The 23,848-nt window shown below is 34.6% G+C and overlaps 1 protein-coding gene, 1 long non-coding RNA gene and 1 pseudogene across 2 annotated transcripts; 2 read left to right on the top strand and 1 right to left on the bottom strand.

Moving 5' to 3' along the window:
- Positions 1-342: 342 nt before the first annotated feature.
- On the top strand, positions 343-3,522 carry LOC120128866 (annotated as a pseudogene).
- Positions 3,523-4,146: 624 nt separating this feature from the next.
- Positions 4,147-9,690, bottom strand: LOC120129002 (GBF-interacting protein 1-like). Its single transcript, XM_039146604.1, has 9 exons — positions 9,417-9,690; positions 8,646-8,689; positions 8,243-8,309; positions 8,017-8,143; positions 7,354-7,898; positions 6,551-6,818; positions 5,590-5,875; positions 4,842-5,285; positions 4,147-4,708 (listed from the first exon to the last, which is right to left on the bottom strand). Exons 1-9 carry the CDS (start codon positions 9,613-9,615, stop codon positions 4,406-4,408), a joined length of 2,283 nt encoding a protein of 760 aa, XP_039002535.1. The 5' UTR covers positions 9,616-9,690; the 3' UTR covers positions 4,147-4,405.
- Positions 9,691-16,497: 6,807 nt separating this feature from the next.
- On the top strand, positions 16,498-22,162 carry LOC120129003. Its single transcript, XR_005516684.1, has 3 exons — positions 16,498-16,521; positions 21,901-22,022; positions 22,114-22,162. It is a non-coding gene; the product is annotated as an uncharacterized LOC120129003 (long non-coding RNA).
- Positions 22,163-23,848: the final 1,686 nt, after the last annotated feature.

Below are 23,848 nucleotides of genomic sequence, written 5' to 3'. Positions count from 1 at the left end.
ATAATTTTATTTGACCTAATATTACGTATGCATCTTCGTTGTATGATTTGAATATCGGAAAAATTTGTATTTAATTATGTATGTGTTTTATTTTGGAGTTTAGACAATTATTTAGAATTGAGTTTGAATTTGTGATTGTGTTTGAATAAACCATAGACTAATTTTTTAATTTTTTTATGATATTTTTTATGAAAACTACGGTTGCTCGATTTTTTTTTCGGGATCAGATCGGGTTCTCGGGATCGGGGACGGGATAAAAAAATTCCCACGTGTTATCCGAAAAAAAACCCGACGGATAATAGGGCAGGGCGAAGATGAGGATTCATTTCGGGGATAGAGAAGGAGCAAAACCGGCCTTAAATTTCCAAAAGAACAATGGAAGAGTCTCAAGGGATTCTGCTAAAATCCTTGAGCACTTTCGGTGTTTCGATCCCGGGAACGTTTCGGCATTAGAGATTTAACTCCGAAAACGTTGATTTCCGTCTGCTGCCAATCACTTAACATCATCGGAAACAACGAAGACGACGATCAAAACGACGTGTCATTTACCGATTCAGTTGAAGATTATGTCTCCATGGCTGACAAGTTCAAGATCTGTTCCGACATCTCACTGGCTTTTAAGAATCTGGGTTATGTTGGTGACATGAGCTATCACAAGGTACTGTGTTTTTCTCAGTTTTTTTTTAATTAAGGATCGTCGTGTGAACTATGGAGATGAATTTAAATGGAATTCTGCTGTTTTATTGGTAACTTTATTATATTTTGGATTTTACAGTGATGATTTCTTTTTGGTTGTGGTGCATTTTGACGAAACATGTTAATTTTATGGATTTATTGATTTGTGAAACTGAATTTCGCCCTTAGGAAAGGAATTTTTCTGTAGAGAAATCTGATTGTTTTTCTTTTATAGAAAGAAAATTTAGAAACAGGTGAATCTGAGGACTGGTTAAATGCGGATTTGTAGCTCTATGTCGTGCACTATGATTCAATATTTTTTTTAGAAGTTGCCATGAGTTTTCTTTGATTTTGGTTATTATTATTGTTATGAAATTATGCTTAGAACAAATTATATGTATTGCTTACGGCAGTTCTTATATCCATCAGAAGAGGAGTTATATAAGCTGGTAAGATTTTTGGTGGAGAAGCTTTCCGGTTCATCTGAAGCTGTAAAAGTTTATGGGAAATGAAAGGCTGATTTGAGACAGAAATTAAAGGAAGATAACCTAGAGAAAGTTTCGGAGTCTTTTACTCAGAATCTGGATAAGGAAGAGGTTGAAGCTATCTTGCAAGATCTTAGAGTAGATGAATTGTCAGAATCATCCGAGATCAAGACCAGTGATGCAGCAGTCGTCCATGACCCCCTTGGGGTGCGTGATATACCACAGAATGAGCTATTTAGTGATTCAAATGCTGAAGTTGTGGAATCAAGCGGTGTGTCTGGAAATGAAGAAATTGCAGATCACAAAGATGATGAACATGTTTCAATTTCTCCCAAAGTGATGAACTCCAAGGAACATTTATTTGACTAAACTAAATACTGGCTTTCAATGAGGTTCTTCTTTTTTTTCTAGTTTATAACAGCAGTGTTAGTGTCCAAGGAAAATTAAGTGGCCTTAAATTGGGATTGACATTTGACAAGTGATGTGAGGAATACACCTTTGCTCAAGCTACTTGGATTCGACTAAAATGTTGAATTTGGCTGTGTTATTGTCATGCTGAGCTCAAGTTTGAGTAACTTAAGCTATTGAGCAAGCTCAGTTTGGGTTATCCTAATGCTTGACTTTAGTATATCGTGTGACTAATCAAGATTTTTCGTTTTACTTGGTATTGAAAAATATCAATTCAAGCACAAAAAATCAAGTTTAATCATTTTTCTACCATGTAAATGAGCTTAATCAAGTAAGATTCGATTAGTTTGATTTCATATAAATTCAAGCTCGAGCTTTAAGTGTAAACTCTATAGCTTCTTAACAGGATTCAGAACAATAAAAATGTTCTCCATTGTTTTACCAGATACCGTATGAAGCAGAAAACTTGCTATCTCAAGAAAAATTGTTAGAGGAACTGAAAGCAAACAATTTACAAATGCAGCATCTTGAGGAAGAGCTTGGATTTTGGAAGGTGGAAGCAGATATGGCATTTGATGAAAGCCACCCTATGGATTTTTGCTTGGAACAACTTAATAAGCAGATCAATGCCAAAAAACATAATATTCTGGAACTAGAGTCACAGTGGTATGATAACTGTTTATAATAATCTTTCCGTGCTTTCCACAGACAGCATTTCGGTTGTGCATGAAGAATTTGTACTAGTTATTATTAAGAAAGATTGCCTATATGCAATCAGAAGAGTTGGGTCTTTCGGTAGCTTCCTAGCATCAGTGTCAACTTTAACTTGGCCATTTTTTCCTTTGAAGGGATGCTTTCCGAAAACCTATAGAAGAGAAGAAAAGAAACCTCGAGGAATGTTTGTATGTAAACAATCCAGAGGCTCTAGAGAAACTCCAAAAGTTGAGAGAAATCGAGCTAGAAATTCAGTTCACCTCATTTGAAATTAGAAAAAGGTATGTTATCGGAACTAAAGTCTAGTATCTTTTGCACATTATTATTAAAATAAAATAATACCTCAAAAGAAATTTTCATCTTTAATTTTGTCTGGAAGATGAAATGGTATATAATCCATGCCATTTTCTGTTGTAGAGTCTACCTATGTTCCTTAGATTCAGGTGTGATTGTCTGACTGTACCTGTCTCAAAGGCATACCTGTATCCGGCACTTGCACTCAAGTGCAAGCAACATAATTTTCTAGCAAAAATCTTTACACTTGGCTGTGTACATTCCCTAAATTATTTCACCTTGATTAAGACTGTGTTCTTGGTAACTTTATAGGGAGGAGGAATGCTTGAAACTTGCTGCTGATCTCAAGAGGCAGCCCGAGGTGGCATCTCGGAGGTCCTATATTGAGCGAATAAAGGAGATCACAAAAAATAGTGGCAAACTCGACTCTGACATAGAACACATATTAAGAGAAACTAGGGTGCTCCAGTTAGAAAGCAATTCCATTCAGGAGAGCCTTCATCGCACCTATGCTGTCTTGGATGAAATTGTCTTCCGGTATGTTCCGACTGCTACTTCAGCGCTCTTTGAGCCTTCCATTTCCGACTTTGCAGCTTTATTATAGGCGATGTATTAAATGGAGCTGAATTAAACTTTTCCTTACAAAGAGCTGTGTACGTGCAGGGTATCAAAGAAAGATGCAGACCGGCAACAGGTTTATAAACTGCTCATCAGCATCCATGATAGCTTTGAGCAAATCTCTGAGAAAATCCTTGCAACCGATAGAATACGAAGAGAACAACTGATCTTGAAACGAAACTCGCAGCCATGTCTTCCCAAAGCTTAAATGCAGACCAGCTACAAGCCGACCTTGATGCCATTGCAAAGGAAAACAAATACCTGGAGCAACAACTGCTACACAGTTGAACCTATAGTGTCACTGTAATCAGTTCTTTCGACTGAAGGTGATTTTGTTCTTAGTTGTATTCATATTCGAGTTTAGAACTTGAATATAGACACAGGTTTGTATGCATGTTTGTGAAACAATAATTACGACTGTGACCCTTACTGCTGCCACCATTCAGGAATCTTTCGTTTTCAACATCCGATTCATATAATTTTTTTGGTCAATTTAACTCGCCAGAACAAAGTTGATAACCATTCATTTGCATATTCATTAAAGGTTAAGTTGAGCTTCAGTTCACGGCCCTAAAATATGCTGATTTCGTTGACAGAAAGGTTTATCTCAAAGTAATCTAGAGTTTTAAAGTGAAATCGATCTAGAGTTTTAAAGTGAAATTGATCGAGCTCAAAGTCGACTAGACTCGGTTACACCTTTGATGTCGTACAAGAACAAAATAATCAATTTCAGGAAAATAATAAAGTAAAAACAAGGTAGCTTGTGGTTTCAATTAAACAGAAATAGAAGAATCTCATACTATACCAATTACAGCTTTATATCATATCAATTCCTTGCTATTCAAATCAAAATTTAGTACAGAGGTGAGACATTATCAAGAGAAAAACAATAAAAATTTGGCAAAATCCCACCTAATCTAATTGACCATCAAATTCCTATAGAGTTCTCTTCTGAGAATGATGAGTTCCAATTGAACAACAAACAAAAGGTTTGCTACCCAGAACAACAAGACTAACAGAAATGGCAGGGACGGAAAGGTGAAACAATGTCAGCAACAAACGTATTTTCCCCACCACAAATCAACTCTAATATATGTCTGAGATGCCTTTGATATATACATTCCACGAGTAGGCCAGGCCAGTGTTTCACCTTCCACAGATTTCCCCAATCTATTTCTTCTAGACAGCATCATCGTAAATTTTTTAATGGTTCAGTAATTAGTTTTCCAGTTTACCTGTGCAAGTTGAGGCTGCTGATAAGGACCCGCCGGGGGACCTACAGTTCCCACAGCTGCTGCCATGGGTTGAGACTGCTGTAGTAGGGTGTTACTGTTGGATGGAGGAGCCACTGTTTGTGGTGGCGAATGATAGAGTCCCGCAAAGGCACCATGACTAGCTTGTGAAGGAGAGAAAGGAAGCTGTTGGCTGTGAAGGGAAAGGTTGTATAATGAATTAACCTGCAAGTTGGATAAATCTTGACCTGGTGCAGGCATCCAAAGAGCTGAACCTTCATTCTGCCAAGAAAAAACAAAGCATCGCTTAAAATTAACCCCATTTATACAATGCATATAATCCATCATGGTAAAACAGATTAGATGGAAATAAGGTTGGGAAGAAATATAGAAGGAAAAGGATGGCAAAACCAACCTGTGGTCCAGTGGTGTATATATGATTTTCCTTCAACTGTAATGCTGCAATATCCTCCTTGCTGCTAGAGCTTCCGGAAGTCACTGATGTAACAGGTATATTGAAACCAATAGGAGAAGCCAATGGACCATAACCGGATGGAATTGCAAGGTGAGCAGGATTTCCTGCATTAGTTCCAGGCTTGAGCTGTGGTAGAGGGAATTTGACCCCAGGTCGAGTTGCTCCAGGAGGCATGTATACGCCGGTTGAAGGTTGCTGAGGAAGTCCAGTGGGGCTTAGAAACTGATGCATAGGATGCATATAAAAAGGTGAAAGATAGTGGGGATAAGGGAAGTAATTAGGTGGAAATGGCTGCCGAAAAAGATGAATGGCTTGTGGTGCGGCAGCAACAGAGTTCTGAATAGGTGGAGTTGAACTGCCAGATGGAGCTGGAGAATTACCACTCTACAAATTTGACAAATCAAGTGTAAGAAGCATGTAATTATAATCGTATAAAACATCCTGTGATTTGATTTCACAATGAAAAAAAGGAAAAACAGACTATCATCTGAAGTTTGCAGGGACATATGATTGCTGATTCTTCTTGTCGTATTCCATATTCCTAAAGCACCATGGACTATAAGACTAAAGTAGATACTGAACCAAATACGAGAAGTACAAAGGCCACTTACCAATAAAACCTTTTTTAATTATAACCAACCGAGAGATGCACGGGGGTAACAAATTAAATCAAGCACATATGACTTACAATGAGATTTGTCAGATGAGAAACATCATGGATCCTTGCATCAGGTCCATCAAATTGTGCAGGGTGAGTTGCTGATGCTGGCATGAAACTTAGACCATAGCTTGGGACGTTTGGAATGATGCTTTTATTACTCTCCGGGTGCAGATGCATTTCTTGATTGGACTGGTCAAGATTCAAGTCAGCATCAGATGGAACATTACAATCTGATTCAGGCACTTTCTCAAACTCAGGAGGAGCTTTTTGCTGTTCAGTGTTGTCCCCTTCCATAGCTGGTAATATACCTTGGCTGTGGAGAAATCATAAAGACTCAATAAGATTTAAAGATTAAGAAACAAAATAGATGACTCAGAATACTGTTTAAAGATCCCAATATTCTAGCATCTCATGTGTGTGTGTATCAATAGCAAATCAGGTTTATTTATAACTACATATATTATCCAAACATGATTCTCCTTGGTAATCCACCAGAGGATTGAACAGATATTTTCTTCTTGATTTAGAACAGTGGAATGACAAAAACAACAGGAACCACCAATGCCTCAAAATCAATTTTAGGGATGAAAAAAACAATTCTATAACATTCTGGCATAAGGAAAGAAAATAAAAAACCAGCGCCGATAAAACCTAAGCTGATTTCTTTCCTTGGCTAACAGGCATAAAACAAATGTAGACACAGTCTAGGCCGGTTTCTTCCCTTGGCTAACAAGCTTGACCTCTGGCACTAAGGCACAGCAACCACTAGCCAGCTGCACGCCTAAATAACATTGCACCAGAAAAATATAAATTTTGTCAACTAAGCCAATGGTGTAGTGACAAATGACCTACATTGCTTAAGTCCTCGTTGACACCAAGTCCTAGGTTCAAACCTCAGACAACCTCTCCTCCTACCCCTGATCCAGAAAATTATATATGTGAACATATATATATAATCAAACAAATGTATAAACTAATATCCACCAACCTAGAAGCAGGCTCTCCAGAAGTATCGTCAACACCCTGAGAGGTTTCAGCAGGCCTTGCAGAGCTAATCTCCAAATTAGTGACACTAGTGTGTTTCAATACTTGTCCAAAACTAGCATCAAAGCTTCCAAAAGTTAAGCCATTTTTTAATGCTTCAGAAACTTGGAAGTGGATTGGAAAAGTAACATGTTGACCATTACAGATGTTTGAATCAGCAAGCAATTGTGAACTGGCTTTACCAGTGACAGTTGCAACCTCAGATATGACCACTGTTTCAAAACAAGAGCAAAGACAAATAGACAATTAAAAACAGAATACCAAAAAGCACAGCAAGACAATATTTATGTGCATATCTAGGTAAGGGATGCTTCTAAAGCAGGGAGAGCAATAAAACAATAAATGAATAAATTAGCAACATCATTGCATAGAATTTTTTTATTTGTATTTGTTAAAATGAAAGAAAACAATTAGAATGGCAGTTTGAAGTATGACAGGTACAAGACCTAGAGAGCAGAGACCACTAGCAATATCAAGAAAATTGCAAAGGGGTGCACAAACTTTTCAAATGGAATCTTATTGGCGGGGAAACATAAAAGCAATGCCATAAAAGTCAAATACTACCACCCCCTGTCAAAGAGAAAATAATAAATACAGAAGCCCCCCATGAAAGTACTTATAAAAGGCAATATTGTACATTAAAAGGAGATAAACAGGAAAGACCCAAAAAACCTAAACAAAGACAACATGAACTACTATAGCCCACTAAATTTTATGGTACCACGGAACATAAAGAAGAAATAATACCTTGCTCTACGGGCTTAGACTGCTTAACCTGTTCAGCAACCTTTGATTTTCTGGGTTCCTCCTGTCCATTCATTGAGAATGGAACCCCAGTCACCATTTTCTCAGTCTTAGATACGTCAATATCACAGGGAGCAAGTTTGTTTACTTGAATATGGTTTGATTCAGTAGCTTCCTGTTGGCTTTCAACTTCACATTTTGTTGTATCCACAGCACCAGCATGCTGTGAGACAGTTGATGTCATTCCAGGTTCAAAAGCAGATGAATTGACGACAGGCAGAGTTGGTGAAGTGGTAGAAGTTGATGGGGCGTTCAAATTTGATGCAGACTTCTCCTGACCTTTGATCACAGAGCTAGAGGACTTAACAGGAAAGGAGGCAGGAGGTTCTCTGACAACTGTTTGCTCTGAAAGAGTAGTTGTTTTGTTTACAGGTAAGCCACCTTTAGTTTCACTAAACATACCATCAACGGATAATTGGGGTCCACGTCCATGACTGCAGCTCCCGTTTGGTAAACTACTAGTGCCATTGGGTATGGCAGTCGGAGTTCTGAGGAAGAAGGAAAATGATTTTATACAAGATATAAAAGTACTCTCTAGAATTAACAAATTAACATGGCCATAAAAGTCATGCTTAGATACACATAAACGTCATTATGCATATTTACTTTGTCATGTGAGGTGTTGCATTAGTTTTCACTTTCTGAGATGCTTGGGAAGGCATAGAACCTCTATCTGCGGAACGATTAACCCCATTCTCCCTTCTAGAAAATGAATTCCTTCCTCCTCCAACATCTTAAGAGAACAAATCTTGTCAAATTAACAAATTACAAATGGAAAAATATGTTAAATTCATTAAGTGATGTATAAAACAGAAGTAAAAGGAACTAATACCTTTACCAGATGATGAATAATAGTTCCCTCGACTGCTTTGGCCCCCTCGTCCTTGTGTACCAGCTGTCTGCAGGAAGAAGAATTCAGTTATAATTCACAATTTACCAAGCTAACTAAAGCAAAATTCCCCAACCCCCCACCAAAAAAAAAAAGAAAGAAAGAAAGAAGAAAACGCATCAACTAAACTAATTGTAGCAAGTCGTACTACGACAGATTGCAGCTCAGCAATTTTAGTTTCACATTTTCCATTGGATAGTTGTTAACAAGGAAATACCGTGTAGATCAGAGTCTAGAATCAAACCAATAAAATCATTGATAACCAAAATTTTAACCTTGGACGGAAAGAATAAAGGAAATGACAGGAAGTTATATTTTCACCCGATGAAAGGAAAAGAACACTTGCCTCCTTTTTCTTGTCACGCTTTCTTTTCACATCATGAAATGTATCTGCCAACCAAACAATGGAAAAGTTATACTTTCGAAAAGTAAAATCAAGCAAAGACAAAAGTATACTCTCAATGAGATAAGAATATCCAAAAATGATAAGAAAAAGACAAGAGAAGCTTATCACAGTGTGTCAAATTAGAATGCGGAAAGCTACCTTCGATAGAACCAATAAGAAATTGAATCAAAATTTTGAATTTTAGAATATTGATTTGTTATTTTGAAAAAGATAATTAAATTATTATGATGGTAAAATTATAAAAATTACTATTGAAACCTTAAAAAATTAATAAAAAGGCAGACTGCTATAGCTGATAACAAATCAAAACAAAAGGAATGGGTTATTAAGGACTGGATTTCCCAGTAAACAAAGGGCATCCCTCATCGAAGAAACAGGAGCAATATACCACTTTCCATTTACGAAAACAAGCCAATCCCACCTCTATAAATAAAAATTTTCTTCACTGTTCCAACACAAAACACGAAATCAACACCTCAAACAATGCACAATTCATTTTTGCATTAGCAAAACATACGAGATCATGAAAACACCACCTCTCGAAAATCCCAACTATCACATGCTTTTCAACACAAAAATCCATACATAAACAAACAGATCATTAACACAGCAAACATATAGAGACCGAGAAATCCTGAAAGGGCATCGAAAGCACTAACAGAACAGATAAAGAAGTCAAAAAAGAAACATTCAAATCTTGATTTATTTTACCCATATAAAGAAGCTTTTGGGCAGTTTCATTGGGATCCATTGAGCACTCTTTGAGGATTGCATAGATTTCTTCGTCGCTGTGTTGTTTCCCTGTGATCTCCCTTATGATTTGGATCGTTTTCTTTGAATTCTCGGGGATCGATGCACTTGGCCCTTCAGCGACACCTCCACCGATCCCGCCGCCACCTTTGCTGCTCATGTTAGCAAAGAAAGAAAAAGAGAAAGAGAAGACAAAAGGGAAGGAAGAAGCAAAGAAACAATGAGGGAATTGAATGTCTTGTGTATTTATAATTTATATCATTTATGATAACTAGGGCATTCATACAATAATCAAATATTATTTTTGTTCTCAGTTAATGATGGGTGTATTTTGGCGCAAGTATGGTTAGCCGCTCAATTTTTACACATTTTCAATAAATCAACTGATAATATATATTCAAAGTATTTTTAAATATAAAAATTTCAATTTTAAATATATATTATCGTTATATTTATATATATATATATATATAATTATTCAAAATTGATCAATCAAATATAAAATCTAGATATATTAAAATAACTATAATTAAGAAAAATTACTATCATCTTTTATGAACATAAATATATAGATTTTTATATGAAATGAAGTATTATTAATATATTGAAATTATTATAAATGTATAATATTTTAAACATATTTAAAATAAAAAATATTATAAATATCATACAATTACACACATTATCGCAATAGTATTATATTATACATAATGAGAACAAACACAATCTTCTTTTATTTTTATACATATATATATATATAGTTTGTACCAACGAGTTGGTTCAAGTGGTAAGCTGCTTGATATCGTTTAAGCAATGTCTCATATTTGAGTAATTGTATGCAAAAAAATCCTCGTTGAAAGACTCACTCACCAAAATCAGGTGTGCAACCCAAGTCGATCCAGATTAGTTAAGATGAAGCCTTGGAACTTGAAGACAACTAAATAAATATATAGTTTGTTTTATAATTAATAAATCAATTATTTATTTATAATCACAACATATGAAAATATAATGTTAAATATTACAATCAATTTTTATATAATTAAGATAAAATAGACATGTTATAATCGAATTTTCATATTATACATCAATACTTAATCTATGTCATTAGATTATGTTGATATGCATGATTACAGATGATTTCATTATGATATATATGTAATAAAAATCATATTATTTCTATACTAACATGATTGATTAAATAAATTGTTTTGTATAAGTTATGATAACAGACAATTATAAAGTGATGAGAATATATATATAACCCAAGTGAAAAATTAATAAATAATATAGGCATGACATGTATTATAAATAATAATTGTATGTTATTTATTATCATATTATAGTATGAAGAAGTGGTTAGGAATTTGTTAGTGTGTTCTTTAGAAGGTCGTGTATAATTGAAAGTTGTTAGCCGGTTATGTGGTTAGTTAAGGTAACTGCATGGACAGTTGTATGTTAAATAGCTAGATTAGTTGCCTTTGTATGTACGATCTTTTTTATATTTTCAATAACATTCTTCATTATTTCTTTGTATATTCAATATGGTATCAGTCGCTTAGATATATTGTGTTTTCTTTGCTTTCTAAGAGTTGCATAGTAGTGATTAGCTAGGTTGGTTTTTGAGTTGTCGTCGTAAAATTTAACCTTCGATAGAGCTTCAACAACTGAGTTTTATGACTTCAAGATTGAGAAATTTTTTACAGATAAACAAGTCCACGTTGTTCAAGGTGGTCGTGCAGTCAATAGGGCAGAAGTTCTCTTTGAGAGGTTTAGGGGACTTGGATTTCTTTCTTGGCCTTCAAGTAAAATGCGGTGAAGGGTCGCTTATTTAACCAGAAGAAGTATGTTTACAATTTGCTTGAAAGGGTAAACATGGTCGGTGCCAATTCAGCTCCAACACCCATGCTTGTATCACCTAAGCTCAGTCAAGATGCGGAGAGACGATGATGCTTAACAACATATGAGTGTGATTGGAACCCTTTTATGTCTTAGTCATAATCGTCCAATCTCCTTGAAGAAAGTTAAGGGATAAACCTTCCTTTGCCTAGGCTACTGTCTTTAAAGCGAAAGAAGCTATCAATAAAGAACTTTTTTGGAGGGTTGGAATCAATAGTGGTGTTCGTATCTTTAAGGACGGATGGGGAGGCTTCAAACTAATTATCTTTTCACGTGGGTATATTAATAGCATGGATGATCCCATCAGATGTGGGGAGTTCATGATCCAAGGTCAACCGAGATGGGATGGGATTAAGATTAAAAGAGTCTTCCATGAACATGACTCAAAAGCTATTCTTAGCATGCTCATCACACCTCAGCTCGACGAGCAGCTTATTTGGGAACACCATAACACCAAAATTTATTCGGCCAAATTGAGATACAATTGGATTATCATGAAATCCAGGGGAGAGCGTGACCGCTGCCTTATTTGGAAGTGTATCTCAAAACTTAACCCCTTTCAAAGGTTAAGGTTTTTGGATGGCGGGCATGTCATGATGCTCTTCTGTTAGACACAAGCTTGCTGTTGCGGGTCTGGAAAATGGATCATGCCAATTTTGCAATCAAGGGACCGAAACTACCCTTCATGCTTTTAAAGATTGCTCATTTACAAAAGAGGTGATGCTTCTTTCTGGATTGGGCCGAATATTGAACTTCCTACTCCTTGTAAGGCTTGGTTTGAAGAGGTTGCTTCCAAAATGATGCCTTTGCTCGCTTTATCATTTTACTTTGGAATATATGAAACAGGCGAAACAAATGGTGCCATGGAAACGTAGTTCAACCAGCCGACGAAGTGATCAATGTCACATGGACCCTCGGAAGTGAGTTTAAGGAAGCTACCCAAAACTCTCAAGTTCGGGTTCTCAACAAGGAATCGCCAAGAAAATGGACAAAATCGGTGATAGGAGAGCTCAAGATTAACGTCGACGGGGCATTTACCCCACATTCCTTGGAAACTGCTATTGGAGTGGTTACCGGACTGTTGTGAAGCACATTTTTCGCTATCTAAGTGGCACGTTGGACTATAAGCTTGTGTTTGAAGCCTCGTCTAAGCCATCTGTGCTGATTACATTTGCTGATGTTGATTGGGCCATCAATATGGATGACATATAGTCTGTCTGGGTTTTGCGTTTACTTTAGTGGAAAATTGGCCGCATGGAGCTCTAAGCAGCAACAATTAGTTTCCCAGTTTATAATTGAAGTCCAGTATCAGGGAATTGCTAATGTGACATCTGAGGTTGTTTGGTTACAGGCTGCGTTAGTTGACATGAGGTTTACTCTTAGGACTTCACTTGTCATTTGGAACCACAATACGAGTGCAATGTCTATGTGTGTTAACCCATTTTTTCATGCTCGACTCGATCTAAGCATATCAAACTGGACATACATTCATTTCGGGAGAAGATTACAGAAGGCAACTTGGTGGTCAATTACATTCCAACTTCACATCAGATTTACAAAGCCTCTGGCCAAATTATGTTTTCATGTGTTTAGAGAGAAGGTCAAGGTTGTTGAAGGAGTAGAGAGAATATTAAAGTATGAAGGAATGGTTAGGGGTTAGGGTTAGGAGTGTTTTCTAGAAGGTTGTGTACAACTGAAAATTGTTAGGCAATTACGTGGCTAACTAGGATAATTGCATGAATTGTTGTATGTTAAATAATTAGATTACATGTATTTATATGTACGATTTTTTTTATAATCTCAATAATATTCTTCAATATTTCTTTGTATATTCAACGTACAATAATAAATGTAATCTATATTGAAGTGATTTAATGCGACAAAAATTAATTGAAGTTCAATATTACATTAAGCAAGGTCAATATATATATATAGATAGATAGATATGTACCTTAACAATTAACTATTGATGATGAGTTTATTATAAATTAATGTAAACGAGGCATTGCTCTCAAGTCTCAACTATGTTATGTATGAATAAATATATATTTAGATCTTTTAATTTTAGTTTAGTTTACTTTTATTTTTATTTTTATTATTAGTTACATAATTTTGTTACTCGAATTTAGGAAGCCTTTGCTATTTTCTTTTATCGTTAAAACTACTTAATGAATTCGAAATCATCATAACTTAATTAAACTGAATTTATAAAATTAAGAGGGTAAGATTCATGTTCCTCTTAATTTTTCAAAGATAGATTTATATTATAAATTACCAAAGTACATATTTAGATAATATCACATCAATTGAAGGATAAACGTAAAATTTTATGATAGGATAATAATAATAAAAATTTTAAAATTTTAAAAAATAATGAACTTCTAAAATTATAAAAGCCAAAAATAAATCATCAATAAAAAATATGATAATTTAAAATTTTAATTGAACGATTGTTTCACCTGCCCTTCCTTCCATTGGATCATAAATAGGCTCATTATAGTATATCTCTGTTTTGAAAACCGGACCGGACCGGCCAGTTCAACCGGGAACCGTTGCCTAGTCACCGTTGAACCGTTCGAACCGGACCGGCTGAAAATCGGAAAAAATCAAAAATTTTGTTTTTAAAAAAAAAAATTAAATCAAACGTTGTTTGTTAAACGAGCCAAGTCGAACTGAGTATTGCTGAGCTCAACTCGAACTTGAAAACTTTAAAAGTAAGCTCAACTCCACTCAAACTCACAAGTTAAAAATTATCAAGTTCAACTCGAACTCGAAATATAATATTGAAACTTGAACTCAAAAAGGCTTGTACTAAAAAAAATTTAGAAGCTCAATTGAAGCCTAAAATTCGAGCTTGATTGAAGTGAAAAAATAATTTACTCAATGCTCACCAAAATGCTCCATGATTTTGATTGTCAAAGTACCTCTATTATTTATAGAAGTTAGTTGTGATGCTCTTCTATGTTTCTTAGCAATGTGAGATTGTTTTGTTCTCATATTTTTACTCTTTAGACTTTTAGGATGCTCTTCTATGTTTCTTAGCCATGTTAGATTGTTTTTAAAAAAAAATTAAACCAAACAATATCATTTTGTTATGATTTTTTTAGCCCCAAATTTATTTTTTAATTATAGTTATATAATTATATTTATTATTTAATATGTTTTACCTTAAATATTATGTTGTAGTTAATTTGAATCATTTTGTTTCACTTGATTTTATGGTTTTTAATTTATATATGTTATGACTTGCTTTGAATATGACTTGTGATATAAAAAATTATTTTTTATTAAATATTTTTAGTATTTTTATTTAATTTTTTAAATAATTATGACGTCGTCGGTTCTTCCGACCGGTCGGACCGATTGACGGACCATAAATCGATAGCATGGCCGGTTTTTTAACCGATCGATTCTGAAAACCATGGAGTATATCCACCGCTTCCTCGTCACCCATCATTGGATATGGTTTGGCTAAGCCCAGATTTGCGTCCTTTGAATCTTCACCTAAGCCACTTCCTATTTGTCTTTAAGCCAAGCATTAAGAAAACAGACTTCAGTAAATAGTTTTAGGTGGACTGTTCTTTCGCGGAAATTGCCAGTTTTTTTTTAGTTTTCAAGTGGTAATGAACAATTCCTACTTCTTTAGATACAAATATTTTAAAATAATGAATTCTTTCCATATGAATCATTCTCAATTCTTATAAATTTGAGTAATTAAAATTATTTTATATTTTTAATATTTGTATATTAATCATCTTATATTTTTATGAGTTGAAAAATGGTATTACTATAAAAATTTATTTGTTTAAAATAATATTTAATTTTGAATTATTAAAAAGTAGAACTTATATATTAAAAATAATATATTTGTCCATTTGAAACCATAATATTTTTTTTATATTATCATATTTTTTATAAATAAATATGATTCTTATAAAAATTATTTAAAAATATAAGTCTAATACATTAATTATATTAATTATATATTAAATATAATTTTCTTTAAATTTGAATAGTGTAACAATAAAAATATTTTTATGAAGTTTCATCCAAATATTTATAATTTAATATTAAATTTAACTTGTTAAAAACATATATCATTAAAATCAAACACTGTAATTTTATATTCATGTTAAACAAACTAAACAAAATGATACTCTTATATTTTATAAACCAAACACATTCTAAAATGATATTTTCCATAGAAATGAACATTCCCCGAAGATAAAGCACAGTGACCTACCAAGTGACTGTTTGCCGTTTATAGGAAAAAATGGAAATCATATTTTGGATTAAAAAGCCTAGTTTACAAACACTAATAAAGCCTGACATCCGAGGATGCAATTAGACATTGGCAAGAGGAGCAAGACAATTGGTAGTGCAACTAGCATTAGAAACTGTTAGCGCACGGTGGCCGGAGAGAGAAGATGGATGGCGGCAGAATTGAATATTTGGGTTAGACTAATATTTAAATATTAATAAAAATTATCTCAATAATTAAAATATTAATAGATGTATCTAACCATATTTTAGATAATTCTAAAAATTATTCATAAATTATTGTATATCGTATAATAAGTTCTTATATAATTTTACACTTAATATTTGTTCGGCATCAGACAAAGATTTGATTTTTTTAAAAATAAATAATATTTTTAAAAATTAAATAAGTGATCAAACTTTTTAAAAGAAATTAATTTGATCTTTGAACGAGATTAAAAAATTAATTTAATCATTTTTATACGATCATCTATTGTAGACTGTCAACTTAATAACGCAGACTATAATATTAATATTGAAATCGTTAATATTTGATTTCATTAATCAAGATATTACTTTTTAAAATTTAAAAATCACATTAAGTGTATATATTTTTTAAAAAATACATTTATTTTTTTAATTTCTTTTAAATTCCTTAAATACCACCACTATTATTTTAATAACCTTATTCCCAAAAAAAACCAATTATAGGCAGCCAAAATGTCTCAAATCTCAATGATGTTAAAATAAAGGTCTTACTGAAACACACATAAACGGATCGAACGAAGAAATCATCAAGCTTTTGACATTTAAGCTTTTACGGGTAGCGGTATTATGTCTGCTCCTGCGCCAAAATCCTGTTTTGGTCTCAAAATTTTCTTTTTTTTCCAGTTCTATTAATTGCCAGGTAAAACTCTCTCCATCTCTTTTGTATCCGTTCAATTATACCCAAAACTATATTTATTGTTTAATGGCTTTCATTCAACTCGCAATTCAGCATTCTTTTATCTTATGAATGTGTAGTTTAGAACAACCTTTTCTTATTTGAGTTGAAGGTAGTTGGTTATGGATTCTCAGCTTCTACGATTTAACCCACCCACCAATCTTTCTTTTAAACCATTGGTCTCTGTTGAAAACACACTTGTAGAAATTCAACTAGAAAACGTTCACTTCATTTACACTGCATTTGCTACTGTTATATACACAATTGTGTTGCTGAGCTGGCTGTAACTGCTTTGTAGTTTTAACAGCCTGCAACTAACTTTCCTAACAACCTGAAACTAACTCTTACGCACACATACAATCACACTCTCATACATACATCCACACTCTAACATTCTAACATTCTCCCCGCTCCTTCAACTCCTTCTGCTTTATTGACAAGGCAGTACACGCAATTGATCTCGAAATACTTTAAATTCTCCCTTTGTCAATGACTTTGTAAGACCATCTACCACCTGATGACAAGCTAGAACATAGTTTACCTGCAATTGTTTAGCTGCAACCTTCTCACGGATAAAATGCACATCCATATCAACATGCTTTGACTGTGCATGATACACTGGATTCGTACTTAAAGCAACATCACTCATATTATCACACCAAATGACAGGTGTATCACGAGTTTCTATTCCAAGCTCACCTAATAACGACCTCATCCATGTAACTTCATCTCCTGCCTCAGCAACGCTTCGATATTCAGCTTCCATTGTAGACCTGGAGACTGTTTTCTGTTTCCTTGAGCACCAGACTACAGGACATGCACCGATAAAGACTATATGGCCAGACACCGACCTTCTGTCATCAAGGCTACCTCGCCAATCATCATCAGTAAATGCAACAATTTCAAGTGACTTGCCAGCACATGAAAACGTAAGACCATAGTTTAATGTTCCAGCTAGGTATCGAAGTATCCTCTTTACTGCAGCCAAATGCAATTCTCGTGGAGCATGCATATACTGAGCAACTTTATTGACACTAAATGCAATATCGAGTCGCGTATGACACGCATACAACAGAGCACCAACGATGCTGCGATATTCGTGTGCATTTGTTAAAAGCTCTCTAGCATCCAGAGTCAATTTTGGAGACCCTACCATCGGGGTGGCAGTGGGAGTGGCATGCAATAAGTCTATCCTTTCCAACAACTCAAGTATGTATTTCTTTTGAGACAACACTAAGGACTCCTTGCTGCGTTTGACTTCAATGCCCAAGAAGTAGGACAGTTCTCCTAGATCCTTCAAGGAAAACTCCTGATTCAACGCTTGAATTACATCATTAAGAACACCCGAAGAGGCACTTGTTAGTATGATATCATCAACGTAAACAAGAACATATGTATAACAACCTTCATCATTCTTAACAAATAGTGATACATCAGCCTGAGACGCACTAAAGCCTAGCCGAATCAAACTGGCTTTAAGCTTGTCGTGCCAGTTTCTTGGTGCTCGCCTCAAACCATATAGCGCTTTATGAAGTTTGCACACAAGAAGGCTGCCATCAGCTGCATACTCCTCGAAACCAGGTGGCTGTTGCATAAACACTTCCTCGGTCAGATCACCGTTTAAAAAAGCATTATTCACGTCAATTTGCCTTAAGGGCCACCCCTTTGCAACTGCAATTGACAGAACTGCATTCAATGTTGGAAACTTGACAACATGACTATATGTTTCCTTAAAATCATAACATGGTACTTGTGAATAACCTTTAGCAACAAGGCGGGCCTTGTGTCTCTCAATAGACCCATCAGCCTTCTTTTTTTATTCTAAACAGCCACCTACAGCCAACAACCTCACGTCCTGCAGGCAACTTGACAAGTGACCAGGTCTTGTTTCTTTGTAAAGCATGAACTTCTGCATGAACAGCTTCTTTCCAGCTAGAAGTCTTGAGTGCTTCATAAATATTTCCTGGAACTTCATCAACAACAACACTCGTATAAGCTTTTTGTTTCACTATACCACACTTACTTCTTGTCATCATTTGATGTGTATTTACTCGAGCACTATCTACATTACAAGCATTTTCTGCAGACGTACACAACTGATTCACCCCTTGATCATTATCATGAGTACTAGTAGTCTCATCTTGACCTGCATCACCAATATATTGGTCAGAATATGAGACTTCACTTGGTACTTGATGCTCGACACCTGGTACAACACCTACATCTTGTGCCATTACATAACTGGAATTAGCACCAGGTGCATTATTCGAATCTCCACTGGTACTGGCCTCATAGTCATGACTTGATTCAACAGTACTTCTGCCATTGATCAGTTTGCTAACATCAGTTACTACTTGTAACGATCTAGAACAACTCCTTATATTTGATGCAGTAGTCTCATGACTAATTTTTTCTGCAAATGGAAACTGTATTTCATCAAACACCACACGCCTTGTGATATAGATTCTACCATCCTCAGCAAGACATTGAAACCCTTTATTTTGCATACTGTAACCTAAAAACGTGCAAGGCTTGGACCTGAAATCCAACTTATGTTGTAAATATGGTCTCAAATGATGAAAACAAAGACACCCGAATACCTTCAATTGACCATAATCAGGTTTCATGTGGAACAATTTCTCAAATGGTGAGACGCCTTGCAAAACTCTCGTAGGAAGCCTGTTTATCAGGTGAACTACTGTAACCACAACATATGCTCAAAATTTGACAGGCATTGATGCTTGAGCAAGTAGGACGAGAGCTAATTCAATAACATGGTGATGCTTGCGTTCGACCACTGCATTCTGCTCGGAGGTATGTGGACATGTCAGCCTGTGTGTGATGCCCTCACTCAATAAGTGATTTGAAAGCCTGCGATGCTGACCCCCCAATCACTTTTCACAACCTTTATTGGTAAGTTAAACTGAACCTTAACCATTTGCTAAAACATTTCAAACGCACTGACTGCTTGAGCCTTATCTTTCAGTAAATACAACCATGAATGTCTGGTGCATGCATCAACAAATGTTACATAATATTTATAACCATTCGAGACAATGTGTGAAGGTCCCCAAATATATGTGAATACCAACTGAAAGGGAGTATCATACACGGTAGTAGATGCATGGAAATGTAATTTGTGACTCTTTCCTAAATGATAGGCAACACATGTCTTATTGATACTTGAAGGAAGACTTACATTCAATTCCTTACAAATTTTTACTAGGCTATCATGCGAGGGATGACCCAAACGCTGATGCCACAACTCATACACATAAGCATATAATTGTGTTGTATAAAGTGGTGGCTTAGAACTACCTCCAAGTGATGAATCCACAACAAAGGAGTACAAACCGCCATCTTCTTTCCCTCTAAGCAAGATTGCACCAGCCTTTTTATCACGAACGCATCACTCATGTACATGGAATTCAAAGAAAATGTCGTTATCCCTAGCAAGCTTTGACACCGAGATTAAATTCTTGGTTATTATTGGCACATGCAACAAATCGGTTAAAAGCAACACACGAGAATATGTATGTAAGGGAGATTGTCCAATATACTTAACATCTAATGCAACACCATCACCAACAATTAATTTACCTGGATTGTTGAAATCCACAGGTTGAGAAATGTGCATACCATCAGAAGTGACATGATGTGTGGCACCCGAGTCCATAATTCAGTGCTCACGAGCTGCAGTTGACTTATGACAACTTGATTTCTGACTAACACCACACTCACAACCAACATCTTTGTTAGCAGCATAGTATGTCGTGCTTGACTCATTCTTTGAGTATGAATTGCTATTAGCTGTAACTCCAGGAAAATCCTCATCAAATCGATGCCAACATCGATCCACCAAATGGCCATTCTTTTCACATAATTGACATTGCATCCGAGACCTACCTCGTCCTCTACCAGTTGATCTACCACGCGAGTACGTTTGACGAGAGGTAACCGATCGCTCAGACTGATATGCTTCTTTACCATCATTTTTCCTTGAGCAACATGTGCACTCATAGGAAGTGAATCAAGTGGATCACAGAACCCAGCTAGTTGAGTCTCAGCATCTAACAACATTGTGTAGAAAGCATCCAAAGACACTGACTCTCGTATTATGGTTATGACAGCTACAAAAGGCTGGTACTCGCGAGGCAATCCCTTCAAAACGCTGGCAACTTGTACTGCTTGAGACACAACACTGCCACGCGATGCTAGAGCATCGCACAGTTCTTTAACTCTAGTCAGATACACTCTCATAGATTCATCACCTTTTTTAAGCGACTGGAGTTTGTTATGCAGACTAATAACAGCAGTCGTAGATCTATTGGAGAAGAACTGAAGAACCGTGCTCCATACTGCAGAAGCCGTTTCATCGCCCACAAATTGAGGTAGCAATTGTGGACTTATTGTTGACAATAGCCAGGATGCCAAAGCATTGTCCTGTGCAATGAATTCCTCATACTGCTCATTCGGTATATTTTCACCAGATTCGTTAAGTACTGTCTGTGATGGAGCAGTCATCAAGCCGGTAAGTAGCCTCTCCAATCTATGGCTAAGGACAGTGAGTAACACTTGTTGCTTCCATAGTAAAAAATTTCCTTCATCAAGGATGACATTAACCCTTTTATTGGAGAATGTCTTTGCATTCCTCAACGTATTCTCCACTGAGGATAGCCGATTAGTGTTCATGACTGAAATCTTCCTTCTTCTTCTTTAAGCAGCGAAAGCACAAAGAAACCACCTGAATCGTTTGGCGAAAGATACCATGTTGAAAACACACTTGAAGAAATTCAACTAGAAAATGTTCACTTCATTTACACTGCATTGCTACTGTTATATACACAATTGTGTTGCTGAGCTAGCTGTAATTGCTTTGCTGTTTTAACAACTTGCAACTAACTTTCCTAACAACTTGAAACTAACTCTTACGCACATATACAATCACACTCTCATACATACATCCACACTCTCATACATACATCCACACTCTAACATTCTAACAGTCTCTCCCAATTTTCCTAGTTTTCCTAGTTTCATTGGTCTGTCATAGTTTTCTTTTCCTTCAGCTACAGTCACAGGTACTTCCTTTTTTCGTAATTTCTTATTTTATATATATGAAAATGATCGCTGTTTGATTTTCCAATGCTCTGGTTAGTTCATTGCATCCGAGCATTTTCCTCATTAGTTTCTACGACTCAAGAGCTGTGTTTGAATCTAATCTACCATAAAATAGTTTTTGCTTTGTGCTCGATAAAAAGAGAGTACTTTTTTACTAGCGCGTGGACCCAGTTTAGGAAACTTTGAGAAACATGCATTTTTTTCTATCTATCTCCATTACAGGATTGGCTTGTAAGAGAATAAGGTGTGCAATGAAGTCTTATAAGTTATCAGAACTTAGTCATGCTGAGGTAGAAAGCTTGAAGGCTCGTCCTCGGATAGATTTTTCTTCCATATTCGGTGTGGTGGGTCTGTCCCTTCTTTTGTTCTTTTTTTATACATATCTCTATTCGACCCCTGCTGGCTTTAAATGTTTATATATGCTATGCTTCTCAGATCCAACCAATAGTTGAAGATGTCCGCAGTAGAGGCAATGCCGCAGTTAAAGTATCGGTGTTGCTTACAATCTTTTTACATACTTCCATTTTTTGTGTGACCATTTCTAGTAATGTTAAATTTGTGGTTGTTTGTAAATATATTTCTTGTGCAGTTATATTGAAAAGTTTGATAAAGTTAAACTATAGAAAATTGTTAAGAATGTCTCTGAGCTTCCTTATCCTGAGGTAATTTATTTTAAAGAAAATATTATCCTTAAATCTCTTCAATGCTCTATGTCGTAACCGGTTTTTGCCCGGGTACGAATTTTTACTTGGCGGGAAAAATAAAAATGAATAAATAAATGATTTTGGTTTAAAAAAATATTTTGGGAGTCGCCATTGACCTTTTTGGGTTAGGTAGGTCAAATACCTAAAAACAATCTTTTAAAATAGTTTTTAAGAAAACATAATTTAAAAGATAAACTCATCTGCGTATAACTAAAAATTTTAGTAAAAAAGGGATTCGTGGTCGATTACGTTTAAGGAAGGATTATCACCCCTATAACGCCCAAAATTGATACTCATTAATTATAAATTGTCTATATTATTAGAAATTTAAGAATTCAAAGATATATTTCATTCATAAATTTTGTGATTTCAAATTTATTACTATAATTTTAAGAAAAAATTATTAACTTTTACAAATATATATATATATATATATATTTATAAATAATATATTTATTTACTTAGAAATATCAGAAAAATACTTCTAGTTGCTTTAAGACATTCATTTTCTTAATATTAAAAAATAAATAAATATTAATAAAACATTTCTCTAAAACTAATTAAATTAATATATATATACAATTTATAAAAGTAGGATATTTATTTATTTAAAAATATCAGAAAAGGACTTCTAGTTGCTTTAAGACAACCATATTCTTAATATTAAAAAATAAATAAATATTAAAATATGTTTATAAAATTAATTTATATAAAAATAAATTTATAAATAGGATTTTTAATTATATATATAAAAAATAAATATATAAATAAAACTTATTATATATATATTTATATGACTAAATAATAATACTACTAATAATAATATATTGAAAATAAACATATAAAATTAAAATATAACTAAACAGTGACTAAAATAAATAAAATTAGAACTATAGTACTAAAATATAAAATGGAAGTATTTAACATTAGTGGTTAAATTATAACATATTAAAATTAAATGGTCTAATTCGTAATATATTATTTAAAATTACAATGGCTAAACATGCTATTTTACCTATTATTAATTTAGTGACTAAAATAAACATATATCAAATTTGAAAATCAAATTAAAATAAATTAAAACATGCTTTTCGGGATTAAAATATTAATTAGTAAAGTTATGATGGCTAAATTGGTTATTTACCTTAAAATATATATAATTATGTTAAGGACTAAATTATAAATTAAATGAAATTTAAATATCGAATTAAAAGAATCATATATTTGATTCAGTGACTAAAATAGAAGTTTATAAATATAGGATGACAACGGGTATAATTTACCCCTTTTAAATTACGCATATACCCCTCCCCAAAACGGTGTCGTTTGGGAAGGGGTATAAATACCCTAAAATGGCCGGCCTTAAGGCCATTTCTCTCATTCTCTCATTTCCCATTCTCTCTCTAACTGAGAGAGATGAAAACTCTCTCGCCTCTCTCTGGGATTCCCTCACCGGAGGGAATCTG

Source organism: Hibiscus syriacus, unplaced genomic scaffold, assembly GCF_006381635.1.
Source record: "Hibiscus syriacus cultivar Baekdansim isolate YM2019G1 unplaced genomic scaffold, ASM638163v2 tig00110482_pilon, whole genome shotgun sequence".
NCBI lineage: Eukaryota > Viridiplantae > Streptophyta > Magnoliopsida > Malvales > Malvaceae > Hibiscus > Hibiscus syriacus.
The sequence above is the reverse complement of the archived record's forward strand: the minus strand, read 5'-3'. Positions and strand labels throughout refer to the sequence as shown.